At 27.9% G+C, this 15,179-nt stretch overlaps 1 protein-coding gene across 1 annotated transcript; it reads right to left on the reverse strand.

Moving 5' to 3' along the window:
• Positions 1-805: 805 nt before the first annotated feature.
• LOC113556773 (7SK snRNA methylphosphate capping enzyme-like) lies at positions 806-14,682 on the reverse strand. Its single transcript, XM_026961915.1, is given in 8 exon segments — positions 806-1,252; positions 1,321-1,539; positions 1,608-2,022; positions 5,474-5,992; positions 6,183-6,440; positions 6,519-6,612; positions 6,615-6,802; positions 14,354-14,682. Coding segments are annotated over 8 exon segments (1,926 nt in total). The 5' UTR covers positions 14,359-14,682; the 3' UTR covers positions 806-1,024.
• Between the last annotated feature and the right edge of the window lie 497 nt (positions 14,683-15,179).

Consider the following 15,179-nt stretch of genomic DNA (forward strand, 5'->3'; position numbering starts at 1 on the left):
GAAGAGGTAGATGAACAAGAGCTCTATAAGTTAGGTATAGACAAGTGTAACTGATCCCTTAGAATTAGGACTTAGGAAAGAAGTGTTAAAAAAAGATGATTTAATTTATCTGTATTTCTCATTATCAATTTTACAATTAAAAGTTATTGAGTTACTTGAAAAATATTTAACTGTACTAAGAATTAGTCAATAGTGTATTAATATTATTCATTATGAACAAGCAATAAGTAAAGTTCTGTTAACTTAGATGTTACTTCCCGATTATGTTTGCACTTAACTTCTTTCAAGCACTGGTTTAATTTCTTTAAGTTATTTTAATATACTAAAATATTTTATTATTTGAAATAATTTGATTGATCTTATATTTTTTATAATAACATAACACTATAAAATTTAATATTTTTACTAGTATCGGCATTTTTAAGCTGTTGAATATTAATTGAAATATTATATTTGTTTTTTGTTCTACAAATATCTTAAATAATATAATGAATATAATTTTTTGACTTTAAAATATATTTCAAAGGTTAGGCGATTAGGTACAAATTGAGTAATGAATTAGTATACAATAGAACGACATAAATAAATGACCGATGATTACTTACATCTGTCTTTAAATCAAAAAAATAGTGCTAAAATGTCAGATTAATATATTACTAAAGATCGTTCCATTGAATTTGTATGCATAAAAGTAAAAGCCAATGGCAGATTGTTATTTTTGTTATTTATATAACAATAAATAAACAATGTTTAACCAAATGCTTTCATACAAAATTATGAAAAATAAAATAAAACATTATCAATATATTTTCAACAATAAAAAAATATTTATTCATCTTACAAATTGTACAATGAATAGAATTATATTAAATATTACGAGAAACAAAAAATATTAAATAACAATTTGGTAATAAATGTCAATAAACGCATGGTCCAGTTGCTAAATTACAGTGCTAAGAACAATAACATAAATATTCAAGACTGATTGCCTAAAACGAATTAAGTGAGTATTTCAATACCATGTTTATGATTTTTGAGTTTCATTTGGTTTAACTATCGTACACTTTGGTTTGTTTCTAGATACTAATATGTTAGATTTTCTATACAACTTGAGCGGACGCTGAAACCCTTTAGATGGATTGTGAGGCATGGTAAGAGTTTCACAGTTAGCAAAACCAACTTCGTTCAACAGATAGTCTGTAAACATTGGAGGTTTCAGTTGAATGTTTTTATAATTTCGCCAAATGGTTTCCTAAAATTATGCATTTAATAAAGTTAATAAATATTCTACTTGTTTAATAACATTATCATCATATTTACCGTTAATGTTTTTCTACGACCATACGATTTCCACGGCTGAGGCTCAACCACAAGTATTCCACCAGGTCGCAACTGTGCATACATACGTTTGAAAGCTCGTTTTAAACCGTCATCACCCCAGTTCAAGTGAAGCCATTTGGTAATGCTTAAACAGAGAATAACGTCGAACTTACACGTTTCCAATGATAGTAAAAGATCAGATTCTAATACATAATTTCCCTGTAACATATTACCTTTGTTATAAGCTTAAATTTGTAGAATTACCACCCATTTTATGCTTTACTAACCTGTACAAAAGAGACATTGTAGGGAAATGTTCCAGATATCGTCATACCAGCTAAATTAATAGGACCATACAGCAAAGGTAATGACATAGGAAATGATTCGATTATATCACGGTTTGGATCATTATGGCTTCTCGAATTATAATCTTTAAAATGGTAATTTGATGATAGATGTGAGGAAGATTGCGCCGTATCGTTGATGTAATACTGTACATTTTTGCGTGCAATATTTATTAGTTTACGATCAATATCCATTCCTACAACTGATTTTGCACCAAAATCTCTAGCAACACTGAATGTCACATGACCAATATTACAGCCAATGTCCAACACGTCCTTGCCATAAAATAAATCCGTACGTTCAGCTAACACTTTCAGTCTATTGTCTTCATCATCTGGATTACGGTAACCATAATATCTATAAAAAAATAAAAAATATGCATTACAATAATGTTTTATAAGAGTATCATGTTGTGGCATATTTATGTTTAATAATTCATTCAAATTAAAAACCAAGGTTGGACAAGTACACATTGTTTCAAAAGGTTACACATTTATTTAAAATAATATTTATGGAGATTAATAATTATAAATTAAGAGTACATTATGCTCATTGCAATTATATCTTATCATAATCATTTCAGCACCTACATTCTGGTTTAATAAACTTTGGCTTTATAAAAATTCCATAGTAGTGTTCTTAATGATTTTTATGATTTCATTTGTAATTTTTATTTAAATCACATAAATATTTATTATGTCTAAATTATACTAATTAATGACCAAAAGATAAATGTTAGACACCATAGATAAATTTACACAACTTATTTTTTAAAGTTTTGTTTTTAGTAATTTTTCAAGTAACATAATTTAAATATTAAAAAAATAATATTAAGTTCTGAAATCTGTTCGATATTAGCTCATTATATCAAAGTAGGTATAAAAATTTATAAATTACAAAATATTGTAAGAATATAATAAGACACCGGAGGTGATAGACAAGAGAGCGACTATCATATTTTATCAGATAAGATTATAATAATTCGTTCTTCGCTCGATAAAATACGCGAGTTTCAAAAATAAATAAATAAAAATTCTCATTAAAGGCGCAATAGACTAGAGCCTTGACGCATATGTAAAACACTGAAAATTACGAACTTCGGGATACTTAAATGTAAAACTAATAACTTCTTTTTTTTCACTTACGGTTTTGGTTTGTTGAAATTTTTGTTTCAAAAAAATATATGAGTAAAATAATATACGTGGCAACTAATGTGAATGTGTTCCTACTTATTGGAAAATTAAATTTAAAAATGTTATTTTATTGAATTTATTTCAAAACTTAATACTATCATCGTTAAGAGTCACATCAACATTTGTTTTCTCCGTCTATCTCACGCATAATATAAATAATCTATATTTCTACGATTACGACTCTCTGGTTCAGTTTAGGGCAAAGGCACCTATTATATATTTTCTAAAGGAGAATATTTCCTATGTGCATTGACCGGATAGATTTTTAATATTTTTAACTTTTTATAATTATAAGCATGTTTTTATTTAAATTAATTTCGATTATTTTTAACCATTAATAACTTATTCAAAAATGAAAATATTAAAAATCTATACGATCAATGCACAGGAAATATTCTTTTTTAAAAAATATAAAATAGGTGCCTTTGCCCTAAACTGAACAAGAGTCGTAATCGTGTAAGTACGGAATATCTCTGTTCCTATATTATGCACAAGATGGACAGAGAAAACAAATGTTAATTTAGTGACCCTTAAAAAATCTATAAATATATTAAAATAAAATTATTGGGTAACGAATAATCAATATCCACTATAGGCACTCCAATCAAAATAACTCCGGGTGACCGGGCACCAAATTTCCTATCTAAATATTTAAATATTTGCCGGGGATAAAATGGCGGATACTGAATTTTGTTTACCATTTTGTTCATGATTCTTATTATCAAAGTGGTATCAAAACAAGGTGAAAAAGGCATTTCATAATATTATATTCTTATATGATAGTATTATCAGAGTACATTATAGAATGTAATTTAGTGAGTGCGACCCTTGAATCGCGATGCTAAATGGTTTACTAAAATTAATTTATTCGTCATTTTTAGGAATGTATGTGTAATTATTACTGTGTTAAATTAAACAGACAAACGACGAGATCCTCTGGTCGTTTTTACTTAGTGTTTCAAGGTTTGTTATGTTCAATAAAACTAATTTTAATATTGGAATGAATTCAACAATAATTGTCTAACATTAAGGTATAAACATTATAACTAAAAATGCTCTAAACTTGATAAACAATTATAATAATGTAAAAATCAACGTACAAAGATAGAAAATGCTTTTGCTTTTAAGAGGATTTGAAACACAACGTTTGTAATTGGAATTCCATATAGGCAATTATCAGATTTATTACGTGCATGTAGTGGTAGCTTTCATTTAATCCCATATTGTTTTATTGCTTAATTAATTGATTTTCATTACACCAAAAGAATTATCTGAACTTATTTGATATTGAATGGCTTAATATGTTCACTTGGTTACTACGTAGAACTTTTCCATTTGTTTATCTGAAGGAATACAATTTATACTTGAATATACATTTTGATTAGACAAATCTTTATATGAAGTATATGTCCAAACAGAACCGTGCCATGGAGGGGCAGGGGGCGTGCTTTAAAGGGGGCACCAAAAAAATTGAATTGTATAATGATAAATAAAATAGGGGGCGAATATTTTTAATTTTGCCCGGGACACCAAATCTTAACGGCACGGCTCTGTGTCCAAATTTGTAAAATAAAAAGGCTGTTAGTAGGATCTAAAGTAGACAAGGAATCTAAACTTGTTTTTTAAATCTATATCGCATAATTAGATCGTTCAGTATGCTGGAAAAATAATTCTTTTCAAATCCTGTTTGAGAATGGGTAAAAATTTACTCTGAATGATAACAATATGTTTAGTATTAGATTCTCGGGTAAGTAAAAGATAAACATACGTCAAAGAATATTCAAATTAATTGTTTTTGAATAGAAAGTAAGCTAATCAAGGGTTAAGTAAGAATATTATTTAGTGAACTTTAGAGCTTAAAAGGTAAAGCTTTCATTATAAAACAAAAATTGATTAAATACTATTAATTTAATAAGTGAAATTATGTATTTTGTTTAGGCGTGCAATAATCCTAAATAAAGTAAAATATTACATACAATTTTAAGACTACTAAAGTACTACAATGTCAAAAATACTTCATTACAAGATTAGCTCAGAAATAATTAAATATATAATTTTGAATTAGAAATATATGCACAGTAAAAATAGTTGTGTTAAAATTTCTAGATAATGAGATATTTGTGATAAATAACAATAAGCAGTAATTAGGAGGAACTAAATTATACACTATAAAATTACTCTGATTATAATTTTAACAATGATAGTTAAAATTTGAGAACATACATTTTGTTTAAACTTTAATAATGCTGAGATGATCATCAATCAAATCTTATAAGTAGTTAACATTGACAAAGTTGCATCTATTTAAAGAATATAAATATAAATAACTGAAGCAGAATAATGTTCTTAACTCTTACAAATTATAATAGCTACAAATATTATACTAGTCAAAAATAATTTATAATAATATAATAGTTTATTTAATGTTATAGTGATTATCATAATATCAGTTTATCTAGATCATACCCAGCAATTTATTGAAAGATACAGTCCTTTGATCCATTCAAAGTGTTTAAAGAGTTTTTCCGTTTGGACATCTCTTTTCTAACTACGTTAAAATACATGGTGATAAAGGGTAAATCATTTTTGGATTTGCCAATAATATTTAATCTTACCTGTTATAATTTCCATATTTAAACAACGAATTTTTTTCTTTAAACTTGGGCTCGTTTTTATTAACCTTTTGTTTTGGTTTAGCTGACGTCGTAACAACAACCTGCTGAGGTTTGCAGTGTTTTTCTGACAATGAGGGCTGCTTAACAACCGGACTTACTACACATCTTTTGGGCTTAATTTTTTCGCACTGCTCTTGTGTATCCTTACCGTCTTCAACTTTTTTTTCAGGTGATGGTGACAGCGTTTTGCATGGCTCGAGTATCTTTTCAACAACCGCTTCAACAGGAGCTTTTGGAATTGGAATATTACATTTATCTAATGACTGAACTAGAACTTCATTCACTAATACATCTATGATGGATTCTATTACTTCAATTATTTCACCTGAAGTTTTGTTATTCTCAGACTTGGATATACAGATTTCAGGCAATTCAGGTTTGAACTTTTTTTTAGGCGGTGAAGAAATAATGTTTTCTTCTTCCTGTCTTTCCTTTTCATTTTTATATATTGGTTTAAAACTAAATAAAAATAAATAAAAATTTACTATTAATAATTAGGAGTAAAATAGTTTTTTTATACTGCTTAAATAGATTTTAAATTGTGATATTTTGTAAAATATGTCTAACTATTAGATCTGAATATAGTTACATAATTATTTAACATCAAAACTCTTTAAATTTAATTTTATTATTACTAGTTATAACTTACTCTTTTTCTGGGGTATTCTCAGTAGTTAAACCTGAGTCAGATAAAGATTTTGACAGCTGTATTTTAGGTTTACATTTTTGTGGAGTTTTTTGTTTTAATGAATCTATGCCAGAACATGCAATTGCTTTGGCTTCATCACACTGACTAAGTTCCAATGGATCAGATAAATTTCTAGGAATCATAACATTGACTTGATCTTTTTTTATGTTTACTGTATTTGAATGTAAAGGTGATGATCTTGGAGTTTTATTCATTGCTCTGAAATATAAAAATAATACATTAACATAATTTTAAAATAAATGACAGTATTAAATATATAAAAACATTTTAATTTACTTATTAATATCTTCATTCTGGAGACTATTTAAATTGAGGGGATCAGACATGCTACCACCAAGCAAAAACTTTTTAGGTGGTATTATATTTTGACCTTCTTTTTTTTTTTTTTTGGAGATGTACTTATAAGAATTGACGTGCTGACACATCGTTTTCTTGTTGATTGTAGTTTAATTGTATCGTCACAGTACTGCAAATTTGTACAAACTGCATTCATATCTTGAGTTTCAAGCGGTTTTTCAATTGTTTCATTCTCAATTTCAGTTTTAGTTGCCATTATTAGCCTTAAATCAAAATATAATTATTAAAAAAATGTATTTTATGAAAAAAAAATGGCAACATAAAATAAAATAATTTAGTTTAAAATTTAGGTAAAAATAAGAAATATATAGGTATTATATAATGTATAACAGATATTCTAAAGTTCAATAGGAAAAAATATGAGACATATTGCGGTTTTATGTTTTTATTGTGGTTTTTTTATAGCAATAATAATATATCAACTTACAAACTAGAATAATTATAATAATTGTATTAGTTTCATAATATACAATTATTTAATATTTTTTACTATACTTTATTTAATATTTAATTTTAAATAATACCCTAATACTTAATGATAAACATTATAATATTATTTTGTAATTGTATTACATAGTGTACCAAAAAAAAACCATTAGTGCCAAATTTTTTTAATACGTTTACAAAATATGTCATAATCGTAAAAATTAGCAAGGAATTTTGAAGTTGAAAATTCATAAAATTTTCGTGATTTATACCTAAAGTTAAAAAACCCAATACAAAGTTTTCCATATGTTTTCCTACAAATAACTGTAAAAAAGAACTTCAGCGTCAACAAAGAAAATATTTTGTGAACGTATGAAATTTAATATTTTACGAAATCGCGTAAAATAACGATATATTACAATTTAAATATAGCTAATATTGCTAATAATATAATATATCCTGCTAATTATCCTAGACTGGCAAATCATCTTCGTTCAGGATCGTTTTTCGTATACAATAATACCTTCCATTGCATTCAAATTTTACACATACTTTATAGTGACCTACTCTCCATCTCTATTATACAGCAGAGCGATACCCACTTGCCCACTCTTTTTTTTTCATTCAAAGTAAAAAGAAGATAGAAAAACTAGAAAATGATGAAAATAATACGAATAATTTATACCTCAGAATAACAATTTCTATAATTAATATTTTTTTTCAATAATAAAAAATAACTTTAAAAGAACATATTTTTAGTGTATTTTTAAAAAAAATTCTGTTATGAGTGTATTAAGTCGTATTTTTCAAGGCATTTTTCTTGCTTTTTAGAGCTTTTAAATCGGTTTCCTATTCATTTCATTTTAGCATATACAATTTCAAGTCTTGGTGATAAATTGATAAATTAAATGTATTTTTTTCATCAGAAATCTATAAACAAAATTCTAATTTAAAGTATAAATTTAAAACAAATCACTTAGACTGATGAAAAAACGTATTAAAATATTTATCGATCGTGGAGACATTTAAGGTTATATGGAACTTTTGGGACACACTGTTTAGTAAATACATAAGATTATGAACGCCAGAAACCACCAATTTCAGTTTCAAGTGGTGATGAAACACTATTTTATTTCATTCAAGGTCTCGTAATAATAGTATTATACCACAATAAATTAATAAATTTAAAATACATTTTATAATATAAGATTATAACAAAATACTATATAGAAGTTTAAAAATTTAAAAATTAAAGAACAAACTATTTTCACTAAAACAAATTAATATTTTTTCTGTTATTAGCATATTATAATAAAATAATGTTTCATTTTCTGTAGATGTTTTTTAATTATCTTTTATAAAACTTAAAGATATAGGAAAATTTTGTTTTAATACTGATATAGGTCGTAATATATTGTTTTTCTAATGTACAAAAATAGAATTTAATTTCATGTTTATTAACCATAACTATTATCGACTGATTTACGTACTTTCCGAGGTAATTTTTATGCACTTAAACTAAGATTTTTTTTTTTCTAAATTAACAATGGTAAATTGATCTTTTTTTTTCATAATTTTAACACAATATCTTTAGATATTAATAGAAAACAAATTACGCCTAAGTTCGAAATGTATTTATAGGGTCGAAGTAAATTTATATTCAATTTTAATAATTTCAACTGAGAATTTTATAAAAAAGTATAAAATAATATAAAAAAATGTTTATAGAATTTTATCATTTTTGTTATAAAATAAAAAATTTGAATCTCGTCGTTGCGCAAACTTTCAAAAACAATTTTAAAAAGGAACTTATTTAGTAAAGATATATTAATTCAACATTCGTAGGTACCTATACTATTACTTTTAATATTAAACTCTTCTAAGCCCTCTCTGCGAGAGATTAAGTAATTTGTGATCAGTGATCACATTCACTTGAGTGAGAGTACGACGTCTAAGACGTAGACGTAAGTACCTACTAAGTATAAAGTAGTAAACATCGTAAAATTTACAAACAATTCACTCGATGTACGCGAATCACTAAACTCCATCGCTTAGTTCATATACAATATCCATAATATAGTTGACTAAATTTTTATCATTCCAAGAGCATATTTATAAAAAATATTTAAAATAAGTAATTTTTTGACTTTTGATCTTTGTCTACTAAATAATTACCTAGGTATTAAAAATAAATAATATATATTTGTACATATAAATAAAATAACGATAACGTTTAAATAGTCAAGAATCTATTCAATTCAGTGGTAGACCTAGGATTTTTTTTTTGAGATGGAGGGGTGCCCAACATTTTTCATCTTTGTTTTTTATACCAGTTTTAATGTTAAGCCTTCAAATAAATTATTACTCAAATGTTCTAACATGAAAAACCTAACAATATAATTTAATTTATGATTCATAATTTTTAATATCGAAATATTATACAATAAACAAAAATAATTTGAAATGTATTTAATTAATTTATATATTATTGTAGGGAAAACTGTAAACGCCTAGGCGGTTGTTTGGAAAAGAGATCTAAAATATCTTCTGATATTACATTAATTTCTTAGTGAATATTAAGCAATGTTAATTTATTTAAACGATTTTCTCTCATTGTACTTCTTAAGTATGTTTTTCTACGTCCTAACATAGAAAATGATCGCTCTCACGTGCATGTTATTACTGACAATACAGCTAAATTAAAACCACCAAGGGGGCCTGTGCCTCTATTCTACCCCCTTCTCTTAAATCTGCCACTGATACAATTTTTATGAATAATTTTATAACTAGTAACTACGCGAGACAATCAATAGAAAACTATATTAGCGCAATTTTGTTTTTAGATATATTTTAATTATTACGTTTACGTTTTTTTTTTTTAAATAATCTATAAAATTGCCTATTTAAAATTAATGTGAAGTACTATTACAACTGGACACTGGTATAATGAAATGTCCAATAAAAACTAACTAGTTTATAGCAAAATAACATTACACATTTTTTATTTTGTAACCATACTGTTTAAATACACTAAATATAACCTATTAAAAAATTTACTAAAAAATAAGTAGGTAGTTGTCAATTTAGTACTCAGTATTCTTAATTTTTATAGTTAAACGAATTGGATAAGTACGAATTAGTATGAATTTATCGTTATCATCATAAAGTGTTCATGACTTAAAACATTAAAAAATATAAATATTAAGTATAGAAAATTTACGTAGTGTTAATAAATAAACACTTCCATGTTTATTTTCGTACAATAGATTTATCTATTTTGAACAGTTAAGACTACAAAATTCAAGGAGTAAATAAATGTACAATGATTCTAGAAACATGTACCTATTTTATAGCCTTGACATACACTTCTAAAATTAAAATAATATTGGAAAATGCATCCAAATTTTATAAGAAGAAATTTTTTCAAATATAAATAATTTTAGAATTTAATAAGTTTTAGATAAGCGTACAATTTTTAAGAGCAAACAAAAATCATGAATAACAATTTCCTTTAACAACTCTCAAGGTAAGGTTAGGACAGTTTGTAGAATATACATTTAATTTATACATAGTACAGCATAATAAAATATTTCATAATACACCTGCTCAGAAATTACAAATAAGTCTTGTATAACTAATAGATATTTAAAAATCTTAAATAGAATTCATAAAAACATTATTAATGTTTATGTTTTGATTATTATTCAGGTTTAAAAATGTATAAAATGTAAAGCTACTTACAATTTATCATACATTTATATTTTTTTTTGTATTCCTAAAACATAATTATTTAGTTATGAAACATAAAGTAGTTCTTTCATAGTGGTGTTATTTTTATAAATAAATTTAACTATTTTTAATTGTGTTATCTTAAAGTAATGTGCCTTATACCTAAATGATCAGTGTTTTATAATATATACTTAGGTGATATTCATATAAAATAAATTTAGTAATATATATGTATATAATTATTCATAGATAATAATATATCAAAATTAAAATTTATAAAACAATATTAAAATTGTATTTCTGAAGTATGAGATCCAAAATTCTGTTAAAATGTCTTGAAATTTCATACAATTTGATTTAAGTGTAAAATAAGTAAAATTGTCAAGCTTTCTGCTGGCTGGTTCATTGTTAAATACATGTTTTTAATAGTCAGAGTTCACTGAAAATAAATTTTAGTGTTGCTCTGTCAGCAAGTATTGTATATAAAAATGGGATTAGACATTCTACTTGTTCCATTAATTGACTTAAAGTTTCAGACAATATCTTCAATATTTCTGCTGTATTATTTATTTATTTTTTAGTATTTAATATTAATAATAAATTAACAGATAGACAATTGACAACTAATTCTATAGTTCATAGGCAGACTATTGTTTACTTTTATACTATAAAAAAATTAATGTTGAATGCATTTTAAACCCAAGGCAATTTATTTAAGCCATCAAGGCTTGTAGATTTTTCTATTAAAAAGTATGCATTTTTAAATAGAAAATAAATTGCTAATTGATTAGAAATAGATTGATGAAAAAAAAAATACATAAACAAATTAAATATATAAAAATTTAAATTAATCAATTAATAAACAATTTGAACAATAACAGTAAGTAGTAAAATTATGTCATTATGTATGATATAATATATCGTCTAACTATCTCTGTTGTAAAAGTGCATAACATAGCAAATCCATGCTCAGCAGTTCAAGTTTAGCTTGGTATATTCATAAATTATTATAAAACTTAATGGTAAGAACTTTATCTGTATTTGCATGTAAGTTTTTTACAATAATTCAATTTTTAAAACAGTTTTGAGTACCTATATAAAATAGTACAGTTTAAAAATGCTCTTACTTGAAACCTATATGAAAACACAAATAAAATTCTTATCATAAAGTTTCATAATAGGTCGATTAACTATAATATTAAAGCTAACAATACTACTGTACATATATTTGATATGTTACACACTTGTAAGACAGAGACAAATGTAGCGTTCTCTTTACACTATATTTAATGTTTGCTTGTACAGGCAATATATGATACAATTAGTTGCTAAGTGATGGGTATATTAAAAAATATTAAAAAGTGGTACATCACAATTTAATTGTGGAATAAAAAAGGAAAATTAAAATAAAACAAATATTTACAATTTATATTAACTAAAATTCTATAAATCGTATAATTGTATAAATAACTGTTTGATTTTATTGGTATAAATAAAGTTAAAAACAATTATAATGGCTAAATGCCAAAATGAGTGGTAAACTCAACGCAAAGAACTTGGGAGTTTCTTAGGAGGCAGTACACTGTAGCTCATCTTATAAAATACATTTTATTTTGATAGAATATATTTATATTAAACACAATAGTATTATATGCTATATCAATCAACAACATTTTTACGATTATTTATAGAAAGGGTAACAATATTGTCATATATATTACTAACTACATTAAAATATTTTTTATGAAGGACATTAAGTATCCACTTTGAATAACTGAATTTTCCTTGTGTGCGCAAATCATAATGGATAACTGTATTGGGTTGCATACATACTTATTTTAATATTAAATTACAAATTGTTTGTTTTATAAATACATTTTGAGAATGTAAAATTTTTCAAAATTGTACATACATAACTTTAAATAGGGAAGTCTCAGATCATAAGTAATATACAATTAATCACAATGATATATTATGTACATGCAAGTTGAATAAAGTAAAAATACAATTTATAGTACTATAAAAATTATAAAAATTTATGATTGTGATCTCATAACCTTTTTGAATCTTACATAGTTGGCTATAGATTTGGCTACATGCCCATATAAAAATTAAACTGAGTATACTAACTATAGTAACCTGTACATACATTTTAGTTTAAATATTGTTAGGTAAAATTTTAAATTGAAAAAGTTAATAAGTTTTAAAAAAATAAGGTAAACTGTAAAGAAATACCAATTATTAACTATTAAAATAAATAAACAACAATAAAATATCACTTGATTTAATAATATTAATTTATTTAATATTTAATAGGTTGATCATGATTCATTGCTATTATAAAGTCAGTTATTGGCCATTATTTATTAATAAATTATTTTTCATTAATTTCGATCTAATGCTTATCAGGTACATTTTTATAAAAAATATGTTTCATATATATTTAAAAATAAGAAAATTTTTATTTAAAATTTGTAATATGCTGTTAATAAAATTAAAAGGAATATCAATAAAAAATAATTTTTTTTTGCTCATCATTTAAAATTACAAAACCGGTACTTTTTACATCCAAAGCTTACATAGTTTCATCGAAACATATTATTACCGTCTCAAAACTCATCGCGAATTTTCGATTTCATAAAACCAGCTCTCGGAGCATCGGACAATTCCTATAGGCATAGGTATGTAATAAGTAATAACACACGTCGGCTTTATTGTACGATGATCGTGTAACGATTAACAACAACCAACCAATAACTAGTGACGACGGCCGTAGTATTAAATAGGAAAATCCAGAGGAACCCAAAGTAAAGGGACCGAATCCGATCGGTAAGCATTACACCGCGTTACCCACATAGGTGCGACATACACAACATTGGGTAAAAATGACGATTACGTCGCGACCGACCGGAAGCTGACGTCCGGAGTCGAGCGTAAGCGGCGGTCGAGTGGTGTGACATGACGGGAAAAAAACGGATCGGGAAGTAATAAAAATTAAAAAGCGCGTGTTCGATCGATTTTTTTTCCATCGTAATAAATTTTCAAAATGGTCGCCGGCAGCGGTGACGGACGAGAAAAATCGGTCTCGTTTTTTACACGCCGTCGGAGGGGACAATAAGGTAATGGAAATAATCCGGCGACGGTGCTTGACGTGCAGCGCCGACCTCCCCGACCACCAGCTGTAGTGGGTACGACACGACGGCGGCGCAGGAAATAATAGTAATAATAATAACAACAACAACAATAATAATAAAAGTGGTGAGTACGGTGACGGAGCGTGAAGGTGAACGTGAATGCAATACGCGCGACGGGTCGTGGAGGTAATTGGTGCGGTAGGGGGGGGGGGGTGCGGCGCAAACAACGGTACGGTTAATCATTTGCCGCGATAAGCGCGGTGGCGACGACTGCGATCCGAATACACGCGATACAAATTATTATTATTATTACGAGTGTCTGGAGGAAATGAGAAATATACGATTTATAAACAAAAAAATCGCATCGGAAGACGCGATTTCGTACAGATGTAACGCAATGGTTACGACAAATATTGCGACTGCAACACAAATAACGAGTCGTTGACACAATATTGTTATACTCACAACATGAATGAGGCTGCGTGGTGCGACGTCGGTGGCGGCGGCGACAACGACGATCACACGGTGGCGGACGCCATTTTTAGCGTGCGACGATGCAGTGGTAGAGGTAGTGGTAGTGGTGGTGGTGGTGGTAGTGGCGGCGGCGGCAGGAGGGACACTCCGGTGGTGCGGCGACGGCAAAGAGCGCCGACAGTGGTGGCGGTGAATGGCGGTGGAGAGTTGCGGCGGCGTCGTCGTCGTCGGGTGATTGCGCACGGCGAACGTCGGGACGTGTGAATCTGCGTACCGGCGCGTTCGGCGGCGAAATGTTTAATAACTGGTGGTCGGTGCCGAGGAGTACAATGTGTTGTACGACGACTGCCGCAGTGCTGCCAGAGCCGGCGCGATCCAATACCGCGCGCACGTCTCGGCTTCTTCTCGACGTACCGGATTACGATAATATTATATTTTTCCTCGTTATTCTTTATTCTATAACACTTCCCGTCGTCGGAACGGGCGGTACGCTTTTGCGCGACCGCCCGCAACGAACAGTGTTGCAGTGAGCACCGACGCACCGTGTGGTGTGTGTGTGTGTGTGTGTGTGTGCGTTGTGCATAATGCATATATCGCACACAGTGCTTGCGGCGGGTGCACTTGGACTCGGTCAACTTGGATTTACGTACTTAGGGGTGGTTCGGGGTCGTCGACGGGGGTAGAGGGGGAGAGAGCAAAATAGCTTACACGAGTCTGTGGGATTCGCGTAAAAGCTTAGGCGCACAATATTTTGTTTAGAAATTCGAATATCGGCAGACGGGCGTTTCGTCGTCGTTCGATAACAATGATCAGTAGG

This window comes from Rhopalosiphum maidis, chromosome 3, assembly GCF_003676215.2.
Source record: "Rhopalosiphum maidis isolate BTI-1 chromosome 3, ASM367621v3, whole genome shotgun sequence".
Taxonomy (NCBI): Eukaryota; Metazoa; Arthropoda; class Insecta; order Hemiptera; family Aphididae; genus Rhopalosiphum; species Rhopalosiphum maidis.